The sequence below is a fragment of the Gymnoscopelus braueri genome, assembly GCF_963280865.1.
Source record: "Gymnoscopelus braueri genome assembly, chromosome: 8".
NCBI classification, from domain to species: Eukaryota; Metazoa; Chordata; class Actinopteri; order Myctophiformes; family Myctophidae; genus Gymnoscopelus; species Gymnoscopelus braueri.
The window spans coordinates 3021210-3037500 of record NC_137609.1 but is presented as its reverse complement, the minus strand read 5'-3'; the positions used below and the strand labels follow the sequence as shown (position 1 = coordinate 3037500).

Genomic DNA, 16291 nt, shown 5'->3' with positions numbered 1-16291 from the left:
GTTAAAGTGGTTACAATGATTGTGATGCTATACTTACTACTTTTGCTGGGGACCCCCGGGGGGGCCCCGGACCCCACTTTGAGAACCAATGCTGTAAACGGTTCCAAAGTGTGACGGAACCGATTCCTGGTTCTTCTATGTTGGATCTGGTTCCTCCAGTTCCGGATCCCAACCCTGGCTTGTAAGTAACCTTGTGATGTGACAATGCAACTGATTGTGATTCTGAAGTGCACAAGAGGGTTACATATTTCAGAAGGTCACCAACATGGCCGTAACACCGCCATGCATGGAGGAGGAAGGAGGAGGCAGACAGACATTTGAGTGATCTGGCTTCTGATCAAAGAGGAGAGGATAGAACGGCTGTTCCATGGCACCATCTAGTGGTCAATACTAAAGCCTTTCAGCATTGACGTTTTGAGTCTTTGGCATACCTGGCAACCTCAGACCGTCAGATAAAAGTAGGCTGCTGACTGATTGATTGATTGATTGATTGATTGATTGATTGAGTGATGTACTTTATTTAGTAAGACATGAGAACAACAGTACATGGAAGTACAAATTCACAATACAAGGTCTACTAAACTGGAAGACTCATTAAGCACTGAGCTTGACCCCCCCCCCCCCACCTAGAAACCTTTTAACAGAGTAGATATAATTTACAGTATTCTGGTGGATTTTGGGAGTTTGATACTGTTATCTAACATAGGTGATCAGTGGTGGAAAAAGTACTCAAATGTAAGTAAAAGTATCAGTACTGCAATGTCGAAGCACTCTGTTACAAGTAAAAGTCCGGAATTCAAAATGTACTTGAGTAAAAGTACAAAAGTATTGGTATCAAAATGTACTTAAAGTACCAAAAGTGAAAGTACTAAAATGTTTGAAAATAGCCGATCTACGAGCTCACAGTGCTTTCAAATAGCCTAGGTATAAAATAGGGCTAAAGTGGTTAATGTATGTTTTATAATGTAATAGTAACTAAAACTAAAGTTTTTAATTAATTGTCGTGGAGTAAAAGTACAATATTTGCCTCTGAGATGTTAGTGGAGTAGAAGTAAAAGTACTGATAATTGGAAATACTCCAGTAAAGTAAAAGTACCTCAACATTTTACTTAAAGGCATACTAGGTAACGTTTTCAACAAAACTAAAGTTAAATTGTATATCTTTTGTGAGTGGCAAAAGTTTCACTACACCCACTCCATGAATTTCACCCCCGGAAGCCTTTTTTTAAAATATTTTCTATTGAACGTGGACTAGGGGGACTTTCCCGGGAAAATGACGTTCCTGGCCAACGTCATGACGTCGTGGCCGACGTCCTGGCCGACGTCAATACCGCAACGGTTTCCTGTTTGGCCAGGAACTACCGCGCTAATAACAAAAAGGAACCTCACGCTGATTTCAAGAGAATGTAGGATTGGAAGATCGAAAAAGAATAGAAAAAGAATGCACAGCTCATGGTAACTAATGCTCCACTGGCTAAGAGAAACGATCCGTAGATAGTATAAAACAATTAAAAGATCGCTTTTTGAAACGCTTCCGGCTTCCGGTGAAAACGAATGGAATTCTGGGTAATCGAGGACTACGGAAATTGTATGCAGTGACGGTAGTGACCAGCAGAGGTTGCTAAAAATCGTTATTTGTGATTCTGCATTGTACAACTTTAAGTTCAGTATGAATAAATGTACTTAGTTACTTTACACCACTGCTGACCACGCCCCCAAGCGCCCCCCCCCCCCCCCCTGATTTTTTAAAACAGAGTAAATCTAATTTCCAGTATTCTCGTGGATTTTGGGAGTTTAGTACTTTTATCAGGCTTTGTTTACTGACATAGGATCCATTACAAAGCTATAAGTAGGCCTATAGAAATTAATTTGATGGCTGAAGCAATAAAAGAGATGTTTAATAACAACCACTAATTACATTATAATTGCAGTCAATTACAATGTATCGCTTATACATGGAGTGTGTGTGTACACTGTATGTGGGACTGGAGTTTATCCAGACACTGAGACATACATAGAGCAACAGTAAAAGTGTAACATTCCCATTTCTCTCAGGGGGGTGTGTGCCAGTCAGAGAGAGAGAGAGAGAGAGAGAGAGAGAGAGAGAGAGAGAGAGAGAGAGAGAGAGAGAGAGACCACTCACAACTTCCAACAAAAAAATACAATCAAATACTGCCAGCCATGGTGATTTGCATATCAAAAACCCAAGTAACTACGCAAATGAACATGAATGGTCCTGGCTGCATATCAGGGGGGTATGTGAGGGGACTGGGGAGGGCTTATATAGTTGTATGGTTCTTTGACACATGGGTTGCCACGCAAAAAGGGTGAAATCCCCCAAACAGGTGGAAAAAAGGAGGAAAAGGAGTCGGGAAGGAGAAATGGTCAAATAAAAAACACACACACACACACACACACACACACACACACACACACACACACACACACACACACACACACACACACACACACACACACACACACACACACACACACACACACAGGTGTCTGAGGGCACAACAAATCATTGGAGATCTACAAATATATCAAAGAAACAACTTAGACTGATGGAGACTTAACAAATTATCTCTTAGGCAGTCTAAATGCCTTCTGAGCGTATATGCTCTGTAAACTCGCTTGGCTATTTTTGTATGCATAAACTTAAAAAAAAAGTGATATTCTTTTGGTTGAAACAAAATCAGTGTGATGGGTATGTGGGCTGTGGGTGTCACTCACTTTGACTGAAGAACAAATACCCTGAACTGTTATAACTGATCTCAGAACAGTGACAAGTATATACAATACAATACAATACAATACAATACAATACAATACAATACAATACAATACAATACAATACAATACAATACAATACAATACAAAACAATATATTATATTATATTATATTATATTATATTATATTATATTATATTATATTATATTATATTATATTATATTATATTATATTATATTAATATTATACATACATGTATAATAAACGATCTCAGAACAGTGACCATAATATAATATAATATAATATAATATAATATAATATAATATAATATAATATAATATAATATAATATTATATTATATTATATTATATAATGTAATATTCATAAATGCATTATAACTGATCTCAGAACAGTGACCAGTACGTTCAATAATATTCAACTTCCGTATAAAACTGATCTGCAGCAGAATAATGGAGCTCTGTTCCTTTTGTCATGTGGACCGTGTGTGTGTGTGTGTGTGTGTGTGTGTGTGTGTGTGTGTGTGTGTGTGTGTGTGTGTGTGTGTGTGTGTGTGTGTGTGTGTGTGTGTGTGTGTGTGTGTGTGTGTGTGTGTGTGTGTGTGTGTGTGTGTGTGTGTGTGTGTGTGTGTGTGTTGTGTTAACATCACCTCCTAATTCTCTCAATCTCTTCTCACATGGCAGTGCCTACAGCCTGCTAATGGGATTAACACACACACACACACACACACACACACACACACACACACACACACACACACACACACACACACACACACACACACACACACACACACACACACACACACACACGCTGCCAACCAGGAAGAGAAGAGTGACGAGGTGTAGTGCCTCACACACAACATGAAAACTGACCAGGTACTGTACACCGTGTGTGTGTGTGTGTGTGTGTGTGTGTGTGTGTGTGTGTGTGTGTGTGTGTGTGTGTGTGTGTGTGTGTGTGTGTGTGTGTGTGTGTGTGTGTGTGTGTCTGTCTGTCTGTCTGTCTGTCTGTCTGTCTGTCTGTCTGTCTGTCTGTCTGTCTGTCTGTCTGTCTGTCTGTCTGTCTGTCTGTCTGTCTGTCTATGCATGTATATAGCACCTTTATCCAAAGTATAGTGCAGTGTTTATTACATTCAGCAGCTTCTGTGATTCTAGTTCTTATGTCCATGTTAGTGACCAGAGGTCATCAAGGCCTCTAGACCACTGGTTCACAAACCTTTTAGCTCAAGACCCAAAAGAGAAATTAGACATGTGCCCGGGACCCAAAACTAGTGAAAATAACAGATCTACAAGCTCACAACATGGCGCGAAGCGGCACGTTGTGTGCTTGTAGATGTTATTTTCACTACTTCTTAAATGTTGTTGTTTTTTTTTCCACGGAAAGGATTTTTTTTCTGTTTAAACTTTTTTTTAAATCTTTTGAAATAACATTATCTATAAATATCTTTTAACCCATTAAGACCGGGGAACGCATCCGTGTCATTTTTAAGATTTATTTGGGCTATTTTTTTTTTAATCGTGGAATTTTTTTGCAAATTTCTTTGAATATATATATATATATTTAAAGTGAACATTTGTAACTCAAATATTTGCTTCTGGGGGATTCTACAAATGTCTTCTAAATCCTAACAGGTTTTTTTTGAAAAAAAATGTTTCATGTCAAGGACCCCCAAAATGATATATGTATTTGGCCGCGGACCCACATCTCAAAATATGTTGTTCCAGGGTCCCCCCCAGAATTAAAGATTTGAGTTTAAAAATGTCGCTTTAAAAAATATATATATATTCAAAGATTTGCTAAAAATGTCATTTTTTTTTTTAAATAGCAGATCTACAAGATCTACAAGCTATATTTTTGAATAGCCAAAGTATAAAATAATGGTTCAAGTGGTTACACAGATACGTTCCCGGTCGTAAAGGGTTAATGTAGGAAACACATTTTTTTAATGACCCGTAAAAATTGGTCCACGACCCGCTGTTTGGGAAACAGTTCTCTAGACCAGGGGTCGGCAACCTCTTCGACATGAAGTGACATGTTTTTATTTTCTGGATAGTCAGTGTGCCAAACCAACATTACGTTTAATTATGACACCACATCAAAATATATTACAACATACTTTGATTGTCCATATGCTTAACAACTTTTATTCTATTTTGGAATATTTTCTTTCACATCAGGATGGTAATGATCATTAATAAACCTCCCACACTCCCTCCCCAGTCAGCAGTGGTGGAAAAAGTACTCAAATGTTTTACTTAAGTAAAAGTATCGATACTGCAATGTAGAAGTACTCTGTTATAAGAAAAGGGCCGGAATTCAATTAAAAATTTACTTGAGTAAAAGTACAAAAGTTTTGGTATCAAAATGTACTTAAAGTACCAAAAGCAAAAGTACTAAAATGTTATAATTGATAAATAATAAATAAATAAATAATTGTAGTGGAGTAAAAGTACAATATTTGCCTTTGAGATGTAGTTGAGTAGAAGTAAAAGTATTGGAAATTGGAAATACTCAAGTAAAGTACAAATACCTTTAAATTTTTACTTAAGTACAGTACTTGAGTAAATGTACTTAGTTACTTTCCACCACTGCTAACCTTGTTGTTTGTTTAACTGTGTTGTTGCTGTCTTGTTAAACTCACTCATTTTGGTTGTACAATTGCTTCTCTGTGTAAAAAAAAATAGAAGTGGGTTTTTGGTACAAAACTTATCTACAGTTTCTACCTACATATTTAACCTGTGTGCGTGTGTGTGTGTGTGTGTGTGTGTGTGTGTGTGTGTATGTGTGTGTGTGTGTGTGTGTGCGTGCGTGTGCGTGTGCGCGTGCGCGTGTGCGTGTGTGTGTGTGTGTCTGTGTTGACCTTGTTTTTAGACCGTCTCGTACCAAAGGTCTTTAGTTTTTTTGGGGAAGAGACAGAAATGATTGACGAGTCAATGTTTAACCGACCGGCCAATAGAATGATGGTGTGTGCGTGTGCGTGCGTGTGCCTGTGTGTGTGTGTGTGTGTGTGTGTGTGTGTGTGTGTGTGTGTGTGTGTGTGTGTGTGTGTGTGTGTGTGTGTGTGTGTTTACACACGATGGGGTGAAGGACCACTTGATCCAGAAAGAGAGAGAGGAGATAAAGACAGACAGAACACAGAGAGAGAGAGATATGATAGACTGTACTGTACATGCTTACTGTATACAGATTATAATATATTGTATTGTATAATAGATTGTATTGTATATATAGTTGTATAAATGTAGTGATGATAATTTCATGGAGTTTCTACACCACAGTGTCTCCTAAAGGACAGTGGAAGGATGGAGTGACTGAGGGAAGATGAGAAGATTCATCTGACTTCATCTTCTTCTGAACGAAGATCTTGGTCACGTCCAGCCAGCTTCTGAACCTGCTACAACATCTGGAACCGGCAGATTCTGAAGACACTACATCAGCTTTCAGAAGCTGAAACCCAGATGTGAATCTGCCACTCAAAAATCTCAACTCTATAAACTCCAACATCGAGCATCAGCCACAGCCTCAGGTGAGAAATACTGTATATTCATTCCTCTCTCCCAACTATATGTAATTCCCACAATGAAAACAAGTGCTCATGTAAGTGTCACCATGTTGTATTTTATTTATTTTTAAGATATTTGGGGGGCTTTTATTGGATAGACTATTGAAGAGTGACAGGAAACAGGGGGAGAGACGGGGAGTGACAGGCAGCAAAGGCCTTCGAGCTCGGGAATCAAACATTAGAGCCTATTGTTGTATGCACCTTAACCTGTTATTCAAAAGACTAGACTAAATAGAATTAGCTGCAGTGTTAATTTGTTGACCAAGACTAAGACTAAAAGACTAAGATTTAGATATTTAGTCGACTAAGACTAGACTTAAAGGGATACTTCACTTTAGGGCCGGGGACACATTTAAAAAAAATATTAAAAATAAATGAAAAAAGTTATGGAAAATTCATGGCCCCCTCACGCATTAGAGTGTCCTACTAATGTGTGAGGGGGCCATGAATTTTCCATAACTTTTTTCATTTATTTTTAATATTTTTTTTAAATGTGTCCCCGGCCCGAAAGTGAAGTATCCCTTTAAGCTCCTTACACACCGGAGGCGATTTTTTTTCATGCGAATAATAGTTTTTTTTAAAAAACCTTATAAAGTCAATGCAAGCTTCCATGGAGCGAAAAAGCGGAAAAGCGAAGCGAAAAAACGTCTTTTAATTATTCGGGACGAGTCCGAATTTTGCGTATATTCGCATAATCGCCGGTGTGTAATGACCTTTAGACTAAACAATTTCAGATGAAAAAACTAAATGGTCTGTTATTCAAAAGACTAAGACAAAATCAGAATTTTCTGTCAAAATTAACACTGTTTAGAACTACTTTTAACATGACCAGCTCAACAAGCTCAACCAACTAAAAAGTTATTGCTGAATATTCAAAAAAAATTACCTGAGGGTGCAGTTAAAATGTTCCTTTATTGGATTAGCAACGCAGGCGTCAGGAAAACACACTTGGAATGGGCGGTAGGTACAGCACTGCCCTTGTAATCTACTGGTAGATTGCGATCTATCTTTTGGGCACCCATGCGCTAGGCCAACGACACTCAGGGGGTCCATAGAGCAGACAAATATTAGACAAAACACATCAAATAAATTAAACAGCTAAAAACCATGAAATCATAAATAGAGGCTGACTCTCCAGTGTTTAAGCAGGACGAGTACCGGAGACAGCTCTTCTTAGGATTGATCCTCAACAATACTGTCATCCAGGCGAGACATGAATCCATACATAGAGTGCCTTAAAGGAGAATTCCGGACAAATTAAGTGTTATCTTTGATGTCTCGTTACTCACCTACCGACGTAAAAAGTGGCGTTCTTTTTTTCCATAGATTCCCCTGTCGTCATTTTTTAAACCCCCTCCGTTGTCATAATGGGAGCGCGTGGGTTAGGGAAATTCGTCTATTATAACCGATGCAAAGTTATTTTTTTCTCTACTACGATTCAGTGTAGAGTCTCATGATAGTCAAACATGCGCTGAAACTTCCTGCGAGGCTACCGTTAATGGCGAACGATTTAACACTGGTTGCTTGTTTCCAGAACCTGGCAACACGAGTTGCCTACACTTTCCCTAACCCACCAGGAGGCCGCTTTTTGAAACTTTGCACGCACACTCCCTAGAGGCCAAGGAACAACGACTGCCCTGCATTTTTCACATTTGCCTTTCATAGCGCCACCAGGAGGCCGACTTATGTAAAACAAATGTTTTGATATTAAGCCTTCAGAATTTCACGCAAATCGGTACACATGATCTCTAGAGTCATGTGATCAAGATGGATCTGTTTATTTTTTCATATTCCATCCTGATTGGCTAACATTGACATCTAAAGTTTGCAGGAGTGGCCCGTTTTGAACAAAATGCCACAAATCATGAATGCAGCGTCCGATTGCGTTGACACTTTGCACGCACATTCGCACTACGTTGAAGAACAAATTCCACCCTTTTAACATTGCCCTATTATAGCACCACCATGAGGCCGATTTTGCAACACTTTTCTTTTTTTTATTACTCCTACAAATTCAAACATCATGCAAATCGGTACTTATTGTCTCTATAGTCAAGTGATCAAGATGGTTCCATCTGATTTTTCATATTCCATCCTGATTGGCGAGTTCCAAACATGCTGCCCCACAATAACCTACCTGACCTGGCGGAGACCTGTGCTCCGAGGAGCACTTTTTCTAGTTTTATTGTCTACTCAGGCTTTTGTGAGCCCCTTTTGTGAGTCCCAGTTTTTAAGTTGCTTGATTCAGTATTTAGATATTTGATATTCATTTTATCTGACACGCCCCCCCCCCCCCCCCTCCTAAACAAACCCATTGTAACTGCAAACTCCATTTTAACCATGTTAGATTCATCGGAAACACCCGTCCTTGGTTCTGGTGACTGATATTGTCCTTCTAATACGTGAGGAGACGTATTTTCAATTACTTTCAGTTACACACACACACACACACACACACACACACACACACACACACACACACATGACAGCAGAGGAAACCATGCAAGGCACCAACCTGCTTATCAGGAGCAGTTTAGAGGTTCAGTCACCTTTACAACCAGGTACAGCGCTTGTAAGGATTGAGCATTTGTGGAATGAGCAACACAGCAAAATGTGTGGGTAGCACCCCAAAACATTTTGCCAAAATCCGCTGCAATATCGTTCTGTTGGCATTCACTCTCGTTTAGAGCTTCAAGTGCTGGCAGGTGTGTGCCAGTCACAGGTGTGTGAGTGGCACCTGAGCATGGGTCCTGCAACTTTGTTGAGTTTGTGTATGTTGGAAGCTGGTGTTCCAGCATACAGAGTCACAGCATTATTTGTCTTGCTCAAGGACACTTTGACACTAATCGAACCGTGCCGCTCTACCGCCTGAGACACTGCTGCCCCTATTACCAAGCTCTGTGTGTGTGTGTGTGTGTGTGTGTGTGTGTGTGTGTGTGTGTGAGTGTGAGTGTGAGTGTGTGTGTGTGTGTGTGTGTGTGTGTGTGTGTGCGTGTGCGTGTGCGTGTGCGTGTGCGTGTGTGTGTGTGTGTGCGCACACACTTGGGATAATGATGCTACAGAAATGCACCATTTACTAAGTAATGCAGGTCTGTCTGTCTGTCTCTCTATCTAGCATAGTTGTTTATCTATCTATCTAAAACTGCCCACAAAAAGTTTGAAAACGTATCTTCGGTCGATTATTTCTCCCCTTTAATAATACCAATTGGTATTGTATTTTTGTTATCGTTGATTAGTCACTTTTACTACAAGGTACAGCTTGTAAGGATCTGGCATTCGTGGAATGAGCAACACAGCTAAACGTGTGGGTAGCACCCCCCAAAAAATCGCCATAATCCCCAGCAATATTGTTCTGTAGGTATTCAGCCTAGTTTTTAGCTGCTTGGTGGATTGAATGATTGCACTCTCCCACAGTAATGATAAAGGATAAAGGAAAGAAAACATATTTTTACACTCAGTGTCAGGGACCTCAGTAGCGTGTGGAAGATCCATACACAGCCACAACACCAGCGTAAACGGGCCTGACGGTGACGGGCAGTCATCGCAGGCTTCCTGACAGTCTTCTAAGCATGAAGACTTGCTCTGTGCAGTCTGTTCCTCACCGTCTGTTCAGAGATGTGTCTGGGGTACCGTTGAGCAAATCTTGCCTGTAAATCTCTGGAAGAAAGCCTACGGTTCCTCAGTGAAGGGTGAGGAACCGGTCTTCTTGGGGTGTTGTCTTCCTGGGACGGCCACTTCGCGGTCTGTCTTTGACTTCACCAGTGTCACTGAACTTGGTCCTAAGTTTGGAAATGGTACCAGGGCTGACACCAAATAATGCTGCCACTCTGTATGCTGGAACACTAGCTTCCAGTTGCCCTATTGCACAGGCCTTATCCTGATGGGACAAACGTGGTATCTTTCCACCAGTGTTGCTGCTTGGAACATACACAAACTCAACAAAGTTGCAGGACCCATGCTCGGGTGCCAGGCACACACCTGTGACATGGCACACACCTGCCAGCACTTGAAGCTCTAAAAGAGAGGGAATGCCAACGATATTGCAGGACATTTTGGCTAAATGTTTTGGGGCGCTACACACACATTTTGCTGTGTTGCTCATTCCACGAATGCTCAATCCTTACAAGCGCTGTACCTCGTTGAGGTGACTAATCAACAATAAAAATGATATAAAATACAATACCAATTGGTATTATTAAAGGGGAGAACTAATCGACCAAAGTTACGTTTACAAAGTTTTTGTGGGCAGTTTAATCTATCTTTCTTTCTTTCTTCAGGCTCATGGCCTCTGCCGGTCTAGAACTGGTGGGTTTCCTGCTGGGGTTGCTCGGCATGCTGGGAACTCTGGTGGCCACGGTTCTCCCATACTGGAGGGTCTCTGCTCACGTTGGATCCAACATCGTGACGGCCGTGGACAACATGAAGGTTATTATTTTATCATTCGATTATTTATTATTCAATTATTTATATACTGTACGTGTATATTCGTTGCTGTCCGGCAGAAACCAGCTAACTCCATTTTGACGCTTTTGCAATTTTTTTCCATAAATCAGGGCCATTGAACACCCTTTACGTCTGTGTGTTGGTAAAAAAAATATTGAACCAATGAAAAGCATTAAAAAGCGCTTATGACAAAACCAGCTAACTCCATTGCATCCTCAAACATTCTGCTAAACCAGCAAAGGGAGGTGGAGTTAGCTGGTTTAGCTGACTCCAGGCTCCACTCCCTTTTGACCTCCATCCTCATTGTGAGCTTGGAGGTCCATTCAGCTGTTCTTATCAATGATGAACAAAACCTCCTAACTCCACTTTTTGTTTCCTGAAAAATGAACATTTTGGAGTTAGCTGGTTTCTGCCGGACAGCAGAAATATATAAAGGCGGCATTTATATAAAATACGTGTTGTATTGCTAGTTTAAGTCAGGGATTCATGTTCTCACTTTTCTTTTTTATTATTTCTTTTTTGCTTTTAACACTTTTTCTCCCGAATTTAATTGTTATGCCAATTGATTCCTCCCCAAACACATTTGTGTGTTGTCACTGTGCTGTTGTATCATAATGAAGTCGGAGAGGCTTATTGTCGGTATCAGCAAAGAACGCCGGAGTCTATTCCTGTTACAATGTGCTAGCTAGACCCCTGGGAGATAGAGGGCCACCTACTTACCACACGCCTTGCCGCACCCATAGAGCTGTGGTGCCCGGGATCGAACCCGTGACCTTGTGGTCCATTAGGCGTGTGTGTGTGTGTGTGTGTAGGTGTGTGTGTGTAGGTGGGGCTGCTTTCATGCTGTGATTTTTTTGTTTTTTTCTCTAATCTGTGTGTAAGCAGGGTCTGTGGATGGAGCGTGCACCTTTATATTTGCGTCTTTGTGTGTGTGTGTGTGCGTGCGTAGCTTGCGTGTGCGTGTGAGTGCATGTGTGTGTGTAGGGTCTGTGGATGGAGTGTTCACCTTGACACCTTTGTATTTGTCTCTTTGTGTGTGCGTGCGCACACGTGCATGCGTGTGTGTGTGTGTGTGTTTGCATGTGTGTGTGCGTGTGTGTGTGTGTGTGTGTGTGTGTGTGTGTGTGTGTGTGTGTGTGTGTGTGTGTGTCTTTACTCTGAAAGCGAGGTTGCAGGTTTTACCATCTAAACTTAACCTCTCCATTTGGTTTCCTGGCAACCATGCTCCTCACTGTATACATCATTGTCATGAACAATAGCTGAAACCATGTCCCACATCTTAAATGGGTGCCATGTATACAGGGGACTCTACATAAGTAGGCATGACAGAATAGTGGATTTGATATCAAAAGATATCTCTTCTATTTTCAGGTCCTCCATCATGCTGTATAAGCATTCTACTGTGAAGCCAAGCATGTTTAGCCTGTGTAATGATGATCTCTAACATTTCAGCTAATACCCCTGATGTCATTGTTGTTAATGAAAACCATAGGGAGGTGTTAATTCTCGAGGTCGGCTGTACTTTTGATAACAGCTTAGAGGAAGCCTTCCTAACCAAAGTGCTAAAATATCATCACATAGAGCGGACCATCTCGCAGCTATAGGCTACATACGTAAACTTTTGTTTTTTTTATCTTTGGAAGCCTAGGGCACGTGCACAAGTTGGTTGTCAGGGGCCTTCAAATGGCCGGCCTCTCCAAAAGGAGGGCCAAATAGTTAGCAATGTACTGCTCAATATCGGCTATTATAGGAAGCCGCTCAATTTGGAGGAGGTGTTGTTTCCTTTACCCACGATTGTTGTCTGCAGTGTTTGACAAGTATGCCAACATTATTGTATGTAACAATGTTCTGCCTTACATGCACTTTGTAACTGGCTGTTTTCCCATTATCTGACTGCACTGGCAGTGTGTATGTCCTTTGTACATTCTTGTACTTCTGTTTATGTGGACATAAATAAATATTTCAAATGTGTGTGCGTGTGTGCGTGCGTGGCTTTTGTGTGTGTGTGTGTGTGTGTTTGTGTGTAGGGCCTGTGGATGGAGTGTGTCTACCAGAGCACGGGGGCCTTCCAGTGTGAGACCTACACCTCCGTGCTGGCCCTGCCCTCCGACCTGCAGGCGTCCAGGGCGCTCATGGTCATCAGCCTGGTGATGTCATCGCTGGGCGTGGCCCTCGCCACGCTGGGCATGCAGTGCACCGTGTGTCTGAGCGCCGCGCCGGCGGCTAAGAGCCGCGTGGCCGGAACCGGGGGCGGGCTGTTCCTGACGGCGGGCTTCCTGGGGCTGATACCGGTGGCCTGGACCACCCATGAGGTGGGTGGTCCAGGCCACCATTCCAGGTGTCTTCAATGTTTTTTCAAGGACAAGGACCCCCTTAGCTCAGTGGTTCTCAACCTTGTCAAGGGGACACTCCCAAAATAATGATATTTGAAATGGGGACCCTCCGAAAATAATCATATTTGAACTGGGGACCCTCCAAAATAATCATATTTGAACTGGGGATCCACCAAAATAATCATATTTGAACTGTGAAATTAGCTGATCTACAAGCTCACAATGCCGTGATGCGAGTGGTTGTGAGCTTGTAGATCAGCAATTTTCACAATTTCTGCCTCTTTCTTAAATAATTTGGCCAATGTTTGACCAGTTCTTATAGTTTGTTGATTACCGTTGATGCTGTAATGGTCTTTTTTCATTTCTTTCTTCCTTTTTTTTTAAAACACTGTGATTTTGTGTGTGTGTGTGTGTGTGTGTGTGTGTGTGTGTGTGTGTGTGTGTGTGTGCGTGTGTGCGTGCGTGCGTGCGTGCATGCTTCTGCATAGTGCAATTATTTGCCTCTGTATCTGTGCTGTAACTGCCATCTGTCTGTCTGTCTGTCTGTCTGTCTGTCTGTCTGTCCGTCCGTCCAGGTGGTTCAGAGCTTCTACCAGCCCGGTCCGTCCAGCATGAAGTTTGAACTGGGAGACTGTCTGTATGCAGGTCTGTCTGTCTGTCTGTCTGTATGCAGGTCTGAAAATACACATTAAAATACACATACACAAACACTGTACACATGATATGAAAATACGTATATACATTGCGCATTAAAGACTGCAGGTCTGAAAATACACATTATTCCGACCAAGCAATCTGGTTAGTTGAAATAGGCTCTCTCTAGCCATGCTCAAACGAGCCTGAAATCACATCTAGCCGTTCTCAAATGAAACTAATCTAAATATAAGAATCTTGGCAGAACAGAGCCGGCAAATTGACTAGGCTAGCAGTTTGCATGGGAAGTTTGCAGACGTAGTAGCTAAATCTGGCATTAAAAATATATATATTTCTTTCGAATATCTTAATTACAATGAGCTAACAGTTACGTTTTGTTTCTCTATGTGTTCAGTTTGGGGAAAGTTGTCAAGCACACAGACACATGTTGGGTCTGAGTAGACAGGGAGTCTCTGTCAGGCCCCATGTATTTCCAGGATAACAGAGATAACACTCGCAGAAAGGTTGTTATTTTGAAACGGAAATGCCCCACAATATGAATACATTTTAATGTTTTATTTTGACGGTATCTGTTGCAGTATAATCGCAATGTTACACGAGAGGGTAACATTGCGCTTCAGTGGCACTTCAGTGATGCTTGCGGAACTCGACTGCGCCTCGTTCCTGACCGCATCACTGCCAATAATCACGTTAATGCACAGCCCCTCTTTAACATTGCTTTATTAAAAATACACATGACATAAAAGGCTGTCTCTACGCAGGTCTGGCGTCTGCGCTGCTCTCCATGCTGGGCGGGGCCCTGCTGTGCGTCTCCTGCTGTGGGGAGGAGAGGCAGCGGGGGGGGAGGGGAGGGGGAGGGTACCCGTACCCGGGGGGAGGGGGAGGGGGCACACTGAGAGGAGGAGTAGGAGGAGGAGTCAGGAGCAGCTCGCAGACCTACCGTAACCCCACCCTGCAGGTGGGCGGGGCCACCGGCAACCCCGCCCCCAAGGTGGGAGGAGTCGGCAGGCTTCACAGCACCAGCACCGCCTCTCACTCCGGGACGCACGGGGGCGAGCGAAACGCCAAGAAAACGGTGGCAGGATATGATGTCACAGGATACGTCTGATGAGGTCACAGGATATCTAGGGTTTGGATTTGAGGGGTGGGATGGGGGTGATAACGCCCCCTCTGGTCATTCGATAGAGACACACAGGAACTACAAATCTCACACCCACAATTGAGAAAGTGCAACCACGCAAGGTCCGTTAGAACGATGTACTGCAGCTGTCAATGCATTCTCTATGAGAGGAATATGAGAGTTAGCCTACTTTTAAAATGATCCTACATGAACTGGAGACGATAGAGTTGTATAAAAATATGTTTCCAAATGTATAGAGTGTCTTTATCAACATATCTTCTTGTTTTCTTAATAGTTGATGTGTTTCACATTTAATTTGCCACTTTAATGGGTTACCCATAATGTTACCACAGCAGAAGGGAGACGGCAGACAGACAAGTAGTCGCATTTCAGTGACATCACTGTCTTTACGAGTGCCGAGCGCCGACTTTTTATTCTCATCCCAATCCTGACTGACTTTGTTCATGTCTATATTTTGAACATCTCATAGGCTTACGTTAATTTTCTACCTACCGCGGAGCTCCGACGGTACATGAAAAATTAAAACGTGTGGGTTTACTGCTGTTGTATTAACTTGCTTGGGGAAATAACCCAATTAAATGGAGGAGTGATATATCCCGACATTTTCAACTACTTAGTGAATTCTCCAGGATAGTATTAATATACAAATAGTATTGCAATGCTGTTTGGATAATTGTCCAAAATAAATAGCCTATAAAAATGATACATGAGACACAAACATATCTGGGTATTGAAAACTGCAAAGGATGCGTCTGTGACGTATATACCATGCGACCACTTAAACTTTAGATTTCAGATGCTAGAACTTTTGACACACTGATGGAGTATATTATAGTATATTGTTGGTTGTATATTGAAATGGCAGGTATGTCACATTAAAAAGGACAAATAAAACAAATGGGACACTTTATTAGAACACAAAGAAAAACGCTGCAGCCTCAGTAGTCAACCAATGAAATCTAATTACGGTATTTTACGATGCCTCTCATAGAGAATGCATTGACAGCTGTAGTACATCGTTCTAACGGACCTCGCGTGGGTGCACTGTCTCAATTGTGGGCGTACATTTTGTAGTTCCCGTGTGTCTCTATAGGCTCTATGCACAGCAGCCATATTATAAAGAAATCTTACCAATAGTAACAAATGATACTAATGAAGGCTCTGTTCCATTCTGGTCAAATGGAGTCAGGGTGCTGATATTGTTGCATGTTGGCTCACTGGAAACACTCTGCTACACCAGTGGGTCTCAAAGTGTGGTCCAGGGACCCTCATGGTACCGTGAGGGAGTTCCAAATGGCCCCTTATACGAGTGTGTAACTATGAGAGCGTACACGGTCCATTTGGTTCCATTTGTACACTCTCAGAGTTATGGGGGTACTTGAAATTAAAATGTTTGAGAACCT

General features: G+C 41.8%; 1 protein-coding gene across 1 annotated transcript; it reads left to right on the top strand.

The window, feature by feature from the left end:
- Window positions 1–10598: 10598 nt before the first annotated feature.
- cldn2 (claudin 2) lies at window positions 10599–14855 on the top strand (the record flags this gene model as incomplete). The annotated part of the gene is made up of 4 exons (XM_080435132.1): window positions 10599–10742; window positions 12788–13072; window positions 13669–13738; window positions 14509–14855. The coding sequence occupies 4 exons, from the start codon at window positions 10599–10601 to the stop codon at window positions 14853–14855; spliced, it is 846 nt and encodes a 281-aa protein (XP_080291258.1).
- Between the last annotated feature and the right edge of the window lie 1436 nt (window positions 14856–16291).